Source organism: Acanthisitta chloris, unplaced genomic scaffold (genome assembly GCF_000695815.1).
Source record: "Acanthisitta chloris isolate BGI_N310 unplaced genomic scaffold, ASM69581v1 scaffold33839, whole genome shotgun sequence".
In the NCBI taxonomy this organism is placed as follows: Eukaryota; Metazoa; Chordata; class Aves; order Passeriformes; family Acanthisittidae; genus Acanthisitta; species Acanthisitta chloris.
Window position 1 is genome coordinate 1 of NW_008691498.1, and position 14,544 is coordinate 14,544.

The 14,544-nt window shown below is 51.1% G+C and overlaps 1 protein-coding gene across 1 annotated transcript; it reads left to right on the forward strand.

Annotated features, from left to right (window-relative positions):
- Nucleotides 1–11: 11 nt before the first annotated feature.
- On the forward strand, nt 12–13,435 carry LOC103809422 (rab-like protein 6; the record flags this gene model as incomplete). The annotated part of the gene is made up of 9 exons (XM_009082253.1): nt 12–102; nt 2,313–2,475; nt 7,284–7,505; nt 8,325–8,443; nt 8,501–8,688; nt 10,736–10,907; nt 11,805–11,813; nt 12,557–12,606; nt 13,238–13,435. Coding segments are annotated over 9 exons (1,212 nt in total), but the record flags the coding sequence as incomplete, so codon positions are not given.
- Nucleotides 13,436–14,544: the final 1,109 nt, after the last annotated feature.

Below are 14,544 nucleotides of genomic sequence, written 5' to 3' on the forward strand. Positions count from 1 at the left end.
CCCCCACCGCCCCGCCGGCCGCTGCCCCCGCACCGAAGCGCAGCATCATCGCACGGCTCTTCGGGACAGCCCCCCCGGCTGAGCCCGCTCCTCCCCAGCCAGGTGGGTGCTGGGGGCACTGTCCAGGCAGGATGTTACCTGGGGGGGTTTGCTCTTTTCCTTTCATTTTTTGCCTGTGAGAGGCTGAGCAGACAGAGGTGTGTGAAGGCCACAGGCCCTGGATGTGCTGGGGTGTCCAAGGAGAGCTGCACTATCACTGTGTGTTCTGGGGGTGTCCAAGGAGAGCTGCACTGTCATTCTCTATTTTTCTCCTTAGCACATGTGGGTTTTTTCTGTGCTGGGCTTGGCTGGGGACTGTGCCCAGCTAGGTGATGGCTGTGCCATGCTTCAGGAGGCAGGGGCTGAACACACAGGAGACACTAATAAAATGAATGAATGAACTGTCATCTCCTTACCAGGAGCACAAACGCCTCTTGAATAGCAAGACAAATGGTTAGAGCAGCTATTTGAAGCGCTGTCCTCGCACCAGTGTGGCAGCTCGGAGAGTCTCCTGTGTGTAGCAGGGAGAGCAGAGTGCTGGGTTTAAAGGTTATTCAGCCAGAAATGATCATGTAGGTCCAGGCTCCACAGCAGATCCCCTCTGGGGAAATCAGCTCCTTCAGAGCTGCTCTGGGTGGAGGGGAGCACACCTCAGCTCCTGCTTCAGTGCTGGCACTCAGTGCAGCAATGCTCAGGCCAAGCCCTGCTGGACTGAGAGGCAGGGCAGAGCCATCAAGGGGGGGTGTGTGTCATTTTCCTGATCTGGACCTTACTTTGCCTGTCACATTCACTTTGTTTGTGAAGCTAACTGGAGCTGCAAAGCTGGCATTGCCTAAAAACCATGACATGGTTTGAGTCACCCTTTGGAAATACCATTCCCTGTCAGTCCCTTGAGCTCCCAGCACTTCCAGACACCCACAGAGGGAAAGGAGGAGGTGCTGAGAACATGGGTTGCAATTTCAGATGTGGAAATGGTTCAGTTTTAGATCTGCACACAGTGTTCTGCATCCTGAAGCTCTTCCCAGATATGACACAGTGTACCCATTTTGGTTTGTTTATGACTCTTCCTACCCAGAGAAAAACAAACCAAACAAAACCCAAAGAGGAGCAGATGTTAGAAATCCCGTGTCAGTGAAAAACCCTTTGTCATATGTATCTGTAGGAAAACAAGTCTACTACCAGTAGTTTGGGATTTGGGTTTTTCTTTTTCTCCTCTGTTTTTTAACTCACTTAGCTTAAGAAGTGTTTTGGGCCTATCTCAGAATGCTCAGGCAGGCAAAAGGAAGAGGTGGTGTGTCAGTGTTGTGAAGTTTCTGTAATGTGCCAAGGGTCTGCACCTCCACTGGAACATGCCCAGGGACTAGTTCACTGGAAAACAGCTGAAAAATCACTGTCACCAAATGATACTTGGGGTTTATGGGAGCTGCTGTATGATTTTTCTCTTTAAGTCTTGGAGTAATAATTCTTTTGGTGGTTTAATTTATACCAACACTACTCTATGGCATTAGTAATGATGTTTGTATGCAAAAGTGATCTGAAAGCTGTGCTAGGAGAGCAAAATCTAGACAAAAAGACAAGAAAGACACAAATCTTGTTCACCTAGAAGAAAAAAGCCTAGATGTGAAGTCCAGGCAGAAGAAAAAGGTTGAATATTGCAAATGTTGAAAAGGGTAATCACTTCAGACTTTGCAGTTAGGGTAATTTCATGAGTTTTCATCCTGATACCTTGAAGATGGGTAGAGGTGTCTGTGTTAAAGTGAGTCTCTATTTGAGGTAGATCTTGAGCCTTTGATCACACAGGGCATGTGAAAGCACAGTGTGAGCAGTTCTGCCTTGGACACTTACAGCTGAAAAAGCAAGAACATAGCCAAGGGTGTACTGGACAGTCTGGGAAAGGTAAGGGAATAGTGAAGGGCCATCCCACAGGAGCACTGCACATGGCACAGGTATAAAACCTGTGGTATGGTCAGTTCAGCACTCCCTAGAGAGCATAGAGAGAGCATTCCAGAGAGATTTTTCAATCTGTATAAGGGCCTGGGGCATTTTGAACCACGTAAGTCATGTGTGGGCTGTGAGTGCCTTCATGCCAGACTCTAGGCTGGTTCATTACCTTCCTCTCCCCTGTCTGTGTAGCCAAGGTCCTGCCCTATGGCTGCTGCCACCCTGGGCCCCACAGGTCTGGAGAAAGCCAACTTCTGACAGATCTGGAGAAAGCTAATTTCTGTCCTGCTTGTGGTGATCCCTGTGTTTTACAACTCCTGTCACTGATGCAGATCCTGCTGCTGCCACTCCCCCCAACCCTGCAGCCCCTGCCAAGGTGCAGAGCGTGGAGGACTTTGTTCCTGAGGACAGCCTGGACCACAGCTTTCTGGAGGACCCAACACCACACAAGGACAAGGGGAAAGCACAGGCCAAGCACCGTGTGGACAGTGAAAGGTAAGGTAGGAAGGGGGCAGGGAGGGTGGGACAAGGACACACAGCCTGGGTAACCTGTTGCACCATTCACACAGTGATTCCAGAGCAATCAGCTGCCCCAGAGCCTTTCTGGCTGTGGTATGGTCAGTTGTAGCATTCAGTGTTTCCCATTTAGTGACACACACTGCTCCCCGGGAAGGTGGAACAGCAGGAAAAGCAGGTTATCACCTTCCTGATGTTGCTGTCTGGCTTTCATGCTCAGGTTAAACCTCTGGGTCCTGTGGGTCGGGATGGGATTTCTCTTCTGGCCAAACACGCTGGATCATTTGATGTATTTCCCTCTGGAACTCAGTGCACTTTGCAGGGATGTTATGTTTTGCTTAATGACTGTTTTGCCACTGCAGAGGCCCCAAATATGGCCAAGCTCCTTTGTGGCCTGGTACTGCCAGTCCTGAGGCACTAGAAGGGGGTTTGGGTTTGTTGGAGGACACTTGGGGGCACTTCAAAGCTCTGTGGGATTCTGGGAGGAAGGAAGGATGGGGAGGAATGTCACTGCATGGTTGCATGCAGATCCCAAAACACTCTTAGGGGGTACCTTTATTTTTCTGTGCCCATGTCTAATGTTTCTCTCTAAATCGGAGAGACGTGGATTTGATGGATGGACAAGGAACGTGTTGAATGGTCACATCCAGAGAGTGGTGGTTAATGGCTCAATGTCTGGGTGGAGATGAATGATGAGTGGTGTCCCTCAGGGGTCTGTACTGAGGCTAGAGCTCTTTAATGTCTTCATCAGTGACGCAGCAGGATTGAGTGCCCCCTCAGCAAGTTTAGCAACAACACTGACCTGAGTGGTGCTGGTGACACTCCTGAAGGGACCTGGACAAACTCAGGAGGTGACCCATGGGAACCTCATGAGCTTCACCAGGGCCAGGCCCAAGGTGCTGCACCTGGGTTGGGGCAACTGGGGATAAAGAGATCAGTTCTGGGGAGAGGGACTTGGGGGTGCAGGTGGGTGAGAGTTTGGACATGTCTCAGCCATGTGCACTGGGGTCCAGAAACCATCTGTGTGCTGGACTCATCCCCACAGCATGGGAAGCAGATGAGGGGGAGATTCTGTCGTTCTGCTCCACTCAGGTGAGACCTCACCTGCAGTGCTGCCTCCAGCTCTGGGGCACAAGAAGGATGTGAACCTGTTGGAGTGAGTCCAGAGGAGGCCATGTTGATGCTCTAAGGCCTGGAGCACCTCTGCTCTGGACCCAGGCTGGGACTGCTGGGAGTGTTCAGCCTGGAGAGAAGGCTCCAAGAGACCTTACTGTGGCTTTTCAGTGCCTAAAGGGGGCTTAGAAGAAAGATAGGGACAGAATTTTTAGCAGGGTATATAGTGATAGGACAAGGTGATGGTTTTAAACTAACAGAGGGGAGATTCAGACTACGTATAAAGAAGTTTTTTACAATGAGGGTGGTGAGGCACTGGCACAGGTTGCTCAGGTTGGTGTTGGGTGCCCCATCCCTGCAAACATTCCAGATTAGGGTGGATGGGGCTTGGAGCAACCTGATCCGGTTGAAGATGTCCCTGCTCACTGCAGAGGGGTTGGAACCAGATGAGCTTTAAGGTCCTTCCAACCCAAACCAGTCTGGAATTCTATAATTAGCTCCTCCAAATGACAGAGTTGTGCTCATGCTGTAAGATGGATTTTCTCTTTTTTTTCATCCCTTTTTTATTTCTCCTGGCTTTGATGTTTTTCAACCCAAAAAAGGGAAAGGGGATTGTGTATCCTGAGCTGCTTAGACAAGAGGATGTGCAGTGAGCTGTCTGCAAGCAGACTGTCTGTGGAGAGGTAACCTCGGCATACTCACAGGCTCTGCATCCCTTTGCTTAGCATATTCCTTGCCTGCTGCCTCTTGTCATCAGCCCTGGATTAACCAGGAGAGTAATTAAACACTGACACTGGTCATCTGTGAATGTGGTGGATTCTGTGTCTGCTGACATCTCTGTTGTGATTCAGTCTTCTCTAGTTCAGCCACAGCAACTTTAAGTCAGTGCTGTGTGTGAGGCTCAGTGACTAATGCAGGACAGGCAGAATCCTCATCCCTGTGGTGGCAGAACACGTGGATGTTTATAAAGAAGGTAAGAAAAGAGCGGTGGTTGCTGGCAGTGTGCTGCCCTACAAAGTATCTTGCTCATGGCTGTGGCTGAGATGGGATGTTTTTCTGTGCTTAACAAGGAAATGTCAGGAGAGCCAAACCTGACCCTTTTGGGGCTGGCTGAGGAATTGGGTCCTGGAGTGCCCTCAGTGCTCATGAGCTGCAGTTCTGCTGTGAGTTGAGGCTGCATTTTAACAAAGGATCCTCTGTTCCAGAGCATCTCTTGGTGGAAGCAAGTAGATGCTAAACTGTGTAAAAAGCCAAACATGTGGTGCAGGAGGACACTCTCGTGGGCTTACTGAGGACACCCTGGTGGGCTCTGTGGTCACTAGATCGGAGCAGACCTTGGTGAGCACAGTCACTTTTGGGGGTACCTGTACCTGCAAACACACTGGCTCAACACTGTCCCAGGCTTGGCAGTGCCTCGAGGCCTGGAGAGAGCAGTGGCAATGTGCTTGAGTTTGCATGCTCTGCCTTCCTTCCAGCTGGAACCTCAGGACCACAAGCTGATCCTAATTTTGCCCTGTCAGACCCTGTTTATAGTGCAGCAGTGATTTTCCTGATGTCTATCCACTCCATCGCTCTGCTCGGAGCTGTCGCTGTGTGCTGGCTGTGGATGGAGGCAGTGCACTCACTGAGGGAAGGTGACCCACTTTGCTGAGGGGGTGCACACATGTGGATGTTCCTCTTGGACTGGGAATGCTTGAAAGGCTGCAAGTGTGTATGGTGTGTGGTAGACAGTGGCAGCAATCTCTGAAGAGCCCCTGTGCCTATCAGAGCAGTGATGTGTTAAAGCAGTGCAGTGTCTCCAGTTCAGAGTGATCTGCCATTTCTAGGATGCAACTCCATTTCAAGTGCGTTTCAAGAGGAAACCCTGGCAGTGCTTTGCAGACCTCAGGAATGGCTCACTTGTCATTCCTCCAGCCTTGGGTCTGGTTTGGACAGCAGTTTCTCTCTCCTTTGTGTGGCTGGGCTGTGTGCCTGCGGCCTGGCTCGGGCTGAGAGCAGCAGTGTTAGTGCTGAAGGGGCTCTTCAGCAGCCTGGCCCTGCCTTGCCCTGGGAGCAGAGGGACCCATGCTGAAAGCAGAGGGAAGGCTGGTGTTGGCCCTGATCTTGGCACTCCAACCAGACAAGCACTGGCTGTGCTCACTGTGTGCTGCACTGGGTGTCAACAGTGTGGTGTCCCACAAATAACTCCATTGTCACTTGGCAGATGTACTAACTCTTTAAACCCAACTTCAGAGCTAGTCCCCAGCCACAAGAAGAGCCACAGTGAGCAGTGCCATCATCCCAGTGGTGTTAGGACATTTCCCAGCACACATCCTCCACTGTCTTCCAGTATTTGTCTTGTGCTAGTGACTGGGAACACCACCTGCTTCCATCTTAAGGATTTTAGGGTTTCTTTATGTCTCTTAAATCTAATCTGTTCCAAGCTATAATTGTGGGGGTTTGTCTCTGTGTAAAAATGAAGGCTGTGCTTCTACAATTCATGTTGTATCATTAAAAGATCAGTGACTGTGTGTGGTGGGTGATTAGGAAGCAGCTGGGTGTCTCTTGTGGATAAAGCAAATAGAACAAGGAAAGGTGATGCAAAGGCTCATCAGCTGAGGCTGGGGAGAATACCTACATTCCTGACATGAGCACATCCTTCAGAAAGTATTAGAGTTGAGTCCTGGGGACATTCAGCCGAGAACCCTCAGCAGCATTTTCAGCTGCAAAGCTCTGATCAAGCTGCCTCTGAACACAGAACTGTATTCATCCAGGGAGGCTGACAGGCTCCCAGCCCTGAAAGTGTGTCCTTAGGTTAATTTGATTTGGGGGATGTTCAAGCCTGGTTCTGGTGTCTGGGTACCTGCCTGCTCCAGGGAGCACCACAGAAATAGAAATCATTCCAGGAAGCTAATAGCTGTGAGCAAATTCCCATGGCAGTGCCAGGATATGATCAGGTTTAATTACAGGCTGTGGGATGAAGGCAGTTCCCGTGGCCTGACTGACTGATCCAGGACTGTTGGATGTTCTCCATGTTCTGATGGAGCTGAGGCCACTATGGCTCACCTTTTTCAGCCACTTCTTTCCAACTTGAGGGGCAGCAGGCACTGTGAGACATCCTGCTGTGCCCCTTTGGTGCAGAGCTTGTGCCACTGCTGCGGCCTGTGGGGAGCAGGTCAGCCTGGACTGGGCAGGGGCAGGGGAAGGCTGGCAGTGTGTGAATCACAGAATCCCAGACTGGTTTGGGTTGGAAGGTCCCTTAAAGTCCCATGGTCAGGGACACCTTCCACTAGTCCAGGGTGCTCCAAGCCCTGGGCAACTTGTGCCAGTACCTCATCACTCTCACAGCTAGGAGTTCCTTCCCAAAATCCCATCTATCCCTGCCTTCTGGCAGTGAGAAGGCATTTCCCCTTGTCCTGTCCCTCCTGGCCCTTGTCCCAAGTCCCCCTCCAGCTCTCTGGAGCCCTTTAGGCACTGGAAGGGTCTCTAAGGTCTCCTCAGAACCTTCTCCTCCACCCCCAGCTCTCCCAGCCTGGCTCCACAGCAGAGCTGCTCCAGCCCTTTAATCAGCTGCCCCAGGCTGAGGACATTGCCCCTGAAGTTGGCAGGAAAAGCTAGGGCAATGCCAGGCTCTGCCCAAGGGAAGGTCTGTCAGCACTTCTGGGGTGCTGTGTCTGATCCCTGTCTGTTTGCAGCGATGGAGAGGTGCCTGGGGGGAACCCCATGGTGGCAGGTTTCCAAGATGACCTGGATCTGGATGACAAAATCCCCAGCAAAGCCATGCTGGCAGCAGAACGTGTGCCCAGCAAGAACATCACCCTCTCCAGTGAGGAAGAGGAGGAAGAGGAAGAGGTGAAGGACTGTAAGGTTGTCCTCATACCTGATGGAGACAAAAACACGGAGCCGGAAAAGAAAAGGTAGGAAGCACAGGCTGAAGTGTGGATTGGGCTGGCAAACCTCGGCTGACCCTTAGTCCTGCCACTAACTCTGTGCAGCCTCTGGGACATCCTGGTGTCTGTCAGCGTGTTCCTTCAGCTGTGAGCTGGGGCTGAGGTTACTGTAGCTGTAACCGCTTTGTGCAGTGTTTCCTGCTCAGTGCCTTGGAGCACTGCAGTCCTGTGGTCACTGGTATGGCTCTGCTTGGGAATGGCCTAGCCTTTCCCTCTGAGAAAGAGCCTCTAAGTGAGCCCCAGAATGGCTGTTCGTAGCAGTGTGGGGAGCAGAGAGGAGTCAGGTGTTGGGTGAAGAGAGTGGAGTCACTCCCCACACCCTGTGCTGGGGAACTGTGTCATGTTCTCCACATACCACATCCTGTGAGTGATAGGATGTTAAACGGTTGGAATGGAGCTGAGAGATCATCCAGCCCCAACCCCCTGCCCTGGGCAGGGACACCTCCCACCAGAGCAGGTTGCTCAAGGCTTTAGCCAGCCTGGCTGTGAACACTGCCAGGGTTGGGGCAGCCACAGCCTCCCTGGGCAACCTGGGACAGTGTCTCACCACCCTCACAGGGAAAAACTGATAACAGGTGTGGTCTGCTGGCAGGAGCATGTGTACCTCAGCATCACAGAGACACAGGGGTTGTCCTCAGCCCCAGTCTGACCACACACCCCTGTAGGACTAACTGCCTCTCTGGATGCATACACCATGCAGCCCTCAGGCAGGCTCAGCTGTTGATTGTGCTTTGCTCCACAGAATGGAGGTGGACAGGCTCTGACAATTTGTTTCTTTCTTCTCAGGTCTTCCAGAAATTCTCTGAAACCACAGAGTGAAGCAATTTTGACCAAAGCAACTGAGCCGAAGCCTCCTGACAGTTTACCTCCCCGTTCTGGGTCTGAACGAAACAGCAGCAGCAAGGGTAACGCTAGTCTGGCAGCCCCTGCTGCTGCAGCCCCTGCTGCTGCACCCCCTGCAGCAGCCCAGGCCCCAAAGGCCACTTCCCAAAGCAAAGGACTTGTTCCCAAGCAAAAAGTGGTCAAAGAGGAGAAGCCTGAGGAGTCTGACAGTGATCAAGAGGGACCAATAGCTACTCAGATGCTCTCATTTGTCATGGATGACCCAGACTTTGAAAGTGAGGATTCTGACAGCCAGAAGAAGAAAATGGTAAATTTCATGCCTGGGTCACTGTGTGCTGAGCTGAGCTGAAATGGAGGGGTTGGGGCATTTCCCTGAGCAGAGCCTTCATCTGCTCTCCCCTCCCTCAGCAGCAGTCACAGCAAGGCAGGTGCTAAGCAACCTGCAGAGATTCATGTCAGCACAAACCCACCAGTGCGTTGTGTGTGGAAACCACATGGCAACAACAGTCATAGAATCACAGATCCATGGAAACACACAATCTCCTGAGCTGGAAGGGACCTACAAGGATCATCAGCCCAACCCCTGCCCTGCACAGACACCCCAACAATGTACCCTGTGCCTGAGAGCATTGGCCAAACACTCCTTGAGATCTGTCAGCCTTGGGGCTGTGACCTCTGCCCTGGGGAGCTGTCCCAGTGCCCAAACACCCTCTGGGGGAATAACCTTTTCCTCATATCCAGCCTAACACTCTTCCTGACACAAGGTTTGTGTTTACAAACAGGAACAATGTTTATTCCTGCACATTTTACTGTACTGTTTATTCCCAGCCAGTGCAGCAGTGTGGAAGGTACAACATACAAAGCTACTTGGTTTTCATCAGATTTACCATGTAGCAGTGTGTCTCTGCCAGAGACAGTGAGCTCCTTGCAGTCAATCCAGCAGTCAAAAGGCCATCACGAAATCTGCTTGGCAGAGCTTACAGGGAAGAAGGGAGCTCTGCCTGGGAAGGACTTTCCAGGACAGCTGAGGTAGCTGCGGTGTCTGTGACATTCAGCACATGCCTGCAGGTATCTGCTCAAACACAGGGTGGAGCAGGTTCTCCCCACACCTCTCTATTACAGGTGGAGAAAACACTTCTTCTCCAGCTTGTCTCTGGGCTGGTCAGAACTTGCTGCATGGCACAAGATACCCTGATTGCAGTGACCTGCAGGCTTGCAGCCTGCACAGCAACCTCTGGGAGCTGCTAACAGTGATCTGGGATGTGCAGTGGCTGTTCAGGGCTGTCTTGGTGTCTGGGTTAGCTGTTCAGGGGGTTCCTGTGTTTGCATCATTCCAGAATGCTGCAGAAAGAGCAGTTGTCCCAGTTTCCTTGACCTTGCCCATGTGTCATGCTGTTTATTAAGTAATTTTCCATTCATTTTGCATCTTCACTACCTGCTTTGCTTGGCAGTTTAATAGGAAAGTAAAAGTATTTGGAGCAAGGTTTACATCTCTTGCATGCACTGATGAGAATGGGTTGGTGAGTGAGTATGCCAGTGCGACAGTGTCAGGGAATGCCTGGCACAGGGAATGCCCCAGGACAGGGAAGTGCTTTCCCACTGCAAGGTGCACTGATCAGGCAAAGCAGGAAAGCCATCAGCAGGGTGGGGGCATTACCTGGACCAGCCTTAGAGCAAGGCTGTGTTGGGTCAGGACCTAAGGATATGAGATACAAGGAAAGGGTGGATAAGGAATTCTGCAGAGGATCAGCTGGCAGGAATCAGAAGATCATTAAACTGAATTTCCATTCTCGTCATACAGAGACAGTGGATTTTTGGGTGATATCCAGGCTCTGCAGCATCCTGGGGTTTAGCTGACACTGAAGGGGCAGATTTGCCCTGGGAGCACATTCCCATTTATCTTGATGAAGGGAATTACTCTGCTTCCTCAGCCTTGCTGCCTCTGCTACCTGAGACCTGCGCAGCAGAGTTTTTGCCTCCCACAGCTGGATGTGAGCTTTCAGCCTGTTAGATCTTCCTCAATACAGAGGAGTCTCTCCAGGGCAGGAAGAGGCTGTTGCTGGTGAGCTAACAGAGTTGAAGATCTCATTTAATCCCTTTCCATTGGGAATTTGACTTTGGCAGCCCCACTGCTCAGTGCTCAGAACAGCCTTGCCAGTGCCACTGCGACTGAGGCATTAAACCACAGCAAGAAATAGAGCTCAGAAGATCCAGGGCATTGATTTTCAGGCAGCAACAGCTCAGTGCCATTGCCTTTCCTCCCCACCTGCTGACATCTGACATTCTTGTGTACAAGCTGCTTAGAGATGTGGTTGAAGCGTTAGTCAGTGCCATTTGCCTCTGCTTCTCTCCAGGATGAGTTCCCAGTGCGGGAGGATCTCTCTGAGCTATCGGATGACGATACCTCATTGGCAAAGCCACCCCAACCTGTGAGATCAGCTGTGCCCTCCTTCAAACCGAAGAATGACTCAGATCTCTTTGGTTTGGGTTTGGAAGAAGCTGGTCCCAAGGAGAGCAGTGAGGAAGGTAAAGCTCACACCTTGTTTCCACTCTTGCTGCTGTTGTTTGTCAGACATCTGTTTCTCTAAGTGGCTTCAGGGTGGCAGCAAACCAACTTGTACTAAATAAAATACCCTCTGACTTCATGCAGTGCCTGAGTGGGTCTGGAATCTGCTTTCAGATGGCATAAATGAGTTTTTCCCCATGAGGAGGGAGGGAACTTGGCTCATCCCTGGCACCAGCCCTGTATTATTTTTGTCCCAGCTGGAAGCAGGAGCACATCCTCCACAAGCTGCTGCTGTGGAAGGCTTCCTGCTCAGCCTTGTGTGCCTGGGAGTGTGTGCAGCACTGCAGTGTCCACCCCCTCCAGAATTTGGATCAAAATGCTCTGACATACCCTGCCAATTCCCTCTTCTGTTTTTGGAAAGGGTGGGGTGAGGTCCTGATCACAACCTAAGCATTGCCAAGGCTTCATTTTTTTCTCCCATTCCCTGAGGGGACAAATCTTCCTCATGCAAATAACCCCTGCTGTCTAGGCATTACTGCAGAGCAACTTCCTATATACCTGCCCCAATATCTTCTTTAAAAATGAGAAGTTAAAGACTTTAGGAGGGGAAAAAAGCTGTGAGAATCACCAGAGAGCTCCTGGAATAGCTGTTCCCAAAGTGTGGGCATGGCACAGGCTTCCATGGCCTCATGGGCTTGTCACTGAGCTGCCACACAGCAGAGCTTGAAATAGCTGCAAGTGCACCTGCAGAGGCCCGGGTCAATCAGTTAAGCTCCAGTTTAGCATCTTTAATAATTCAATGTGGCTTCTCCCATCTCCTCTTTTGATGATACATATCAAACCACCTCCCAGTCATCAGTCACTCGAGCCTTATGGCAGTTAAATTTCTCCCTGGCTGCAGTTACAGATCAGCTGAGGGAAAAGGAGTGTGTAGGTAAGAGTGACAGTCAAACAGCACATGTGAAATGTGCTGCAGTGTGAGGCCTCCTGTGAAACTGCCACACAGATACTCTCCTGTTCCAGGTTTTGTGCAAAGGCAGTGGGCACTGAGCAGCCAAGTCATCAGCCACAGTCAGGTGGGACAAGTGCTGTAACAGTGATGGACTCTTTTGTGAAAGACTCATTTGATAGTGTGAAAGTAGCCACCCCTGTGGAGCAGGGCTACAATTTCCATACACAGTGTGAGCAGCAGTGGGTGTTGGCCTGTCAGGGTGTCCCATCTGCTGGCACTGTGTCCTCAGTCATCCTCAGAGAAGCACAAACCATCCCTGGGAGGATTTCCATCAGAGGGAAACTGTCCCAGGAGCACTTCTTCAGTTCTAGAAATAATAATCCAGTCCCCAGTTTGACCTTTGGACCAGTTTGTAGAGCTAGTCTCTAGATTTGTTTCTTAGTAGCTGTGACACAGTGAGTGCCAGGTCAGTGTTGGTCACACAGCTCATACAATGCTCATAGTGAAACAAGACTGATGTGGTTGAGTCAGGGTGTGAGTGTTGCAGCCTGTGCTGGTTTCTAAAGGAGCACAGCTTGTCCTGAGGTGTCAGCATTGCTTCTGCCCATTGCTCCAGGATGGAGCATTTTGTTCTCAGAATTGGGCCAGGGCAGACTTGCCTCTCTTACCGTTAAAATTGATTAAAACCAATGCCTTTTTTTTTTTCTGTTTGAACAGATAAGCAAACTTCTAAGGAGAAAAAGAAGAAGAAAAAGAAAAGCAAAGAGGTACTGTTTAATTCCTCAGAGCTGATCTGTCATGTTACCTACCAGCCAAGAACAGGGGTGGCCTGTGGTGTCCTCCTGGACCTGGTAGACTCCCTTCCATGCATCTGGGCATGGTCTGTGCCTTCTGGGCTCTGCACTGAGCTTCAAAGCAAGCTTTTATAGCAGTTGGATTTTGTAAAGGGAGTGTGAATTTGTAAAATGCAGGCTCAGGCAGAGCAGTACATCTCTGCTGGACTGACTGTGTGCGTAGCACCATGACTTTTCCCAACAGCCCTAATCTCAGGGACAGTGAGGAAAGTCTGCAGGTGGCTTTGCCCGTGCCATTTCTGCCTGCCCAATACTGTGGTATTGTTGGGCACAAACTGCCTGACAGACCATTGCTCTGTATAAACCAGATGGTCTGTCTGCTCTTCTGTCCAAGCTCACAGGAGGGTCTTCTGGAATCCACTCCAAGCCTTGGTAGGAGATGCTTCATCCTAAGGAAGATTCCTGATCCAGTTGAAGATGTCCCTGCCCATGGCTGGACTAGGTGACCAGAGGTCCCTTCCATCCAGAGCCAGGTGTCAGGATGACACTCCCTGGATCAGTGGCACACTCCAAGCATTCACTAATCAAATGTTCTCCTTTTCAGGAAGAGGAGAAATCAGTGAAAAAGAAGAGCAAGCACAAGAAGAGCAAAGAGAAGGAGGACAGCAAAGAGGAGAAAGAGAAGAAGAAGAAGAAGAGCACGGAGAAAAGCAGTGAGATAGATGAACTTGAGGCATTCCGGGGCGGAGGAGGAAGCGGCGTGAGCAAGCCACAGGGCGGAGGGGACTATGAGGAGCTGTGAGCACACAGCAAACTCTGCACCGTGGCTGTGTCCATCTGCTCTGACGAGTCACCCCAGGACAGGCACAGATGTGTAAATCTTTGGCTGCTTTCTGTAGATTCCCTCAAACCAGAGTGAGCAGCACAAAAGCTTTACATCTGTGTGTGCTGGTTGGTGCATCGTTACACAGAGAAGGCCCAGCTGAGCTGTATGTGAGCCAGGGGAAGGTTCTGGGCACAGCTTCCAGGCTGTTGGTCTTTCTCCTCCCAGAGATGCCCCATCAGGTCGCTGGCAGGGTGTGGGGGTGAGGGGACCTGCCTCCTGCTCCGTCCCTGCTGCATTCCACTCCTGTGCACCCGAGATTCCTGTCCTGTCCAGAGGAGTGCAACAGAAGAAGCCGCATGAACGCATCGTGCTCGCCTGTCTCGAGTCTGTAACTTTTTATCCTTCCTATTTTTTTAAGGAGAAAGGTGATATTGGCCATTGCTTCACCCAGCAGTTGATGAGCTTTAAGTCAAGAAGATCATGCTATGGTACAGCTCTCTACAGCAACAGCTGCAGGGGCAGTGTGAGGGAGAGTGTATGTGATTTGTGGAGCCCTTTGACTGGGACCTTTCTGCACAGCAGCTTCATTAGCCCTTACTGAAAGAGCACTGTGGTTGCTGCTGTTGGAATTCATGAAGCCCACATTGATTTCCGTGGCCCCAGTGTCTCAGACACTACACGTAAGCTGCTATGCAGTTTGGGAAAACAATGCAAAGTGCAAAGCTAACCTGAAAGAGAGAGAAGAATCAGTGCTTTTCTGCATTGCCCACCCTCGAATTTGCATATTCCAGAACCCCCTCCCGCCAGGACCTCTCAGGGACATGACTCCATGTAGAAATGAAGATATCCAGAGCTTCAGAATTGGCTACAGGGCAGTGTTGGCATGGCAAGGCATTTGCTTCTCAGGCATTTTGCAGCCAGGCTGTAGAGCCCTGGCTGCTGCTCTGCGCCGCGAGGGACCAGCACTGCAGCTCAGCAGCTCTGTCCTGCTCCAGCTTCTGTCCAGCCTGCAGCCAGCCAGCTGCTGCCTTCCCTGCCCCAAGCAGAGAGCCTCCTCTGTCCTACCAGTTTGGGAAGTGTTTTAG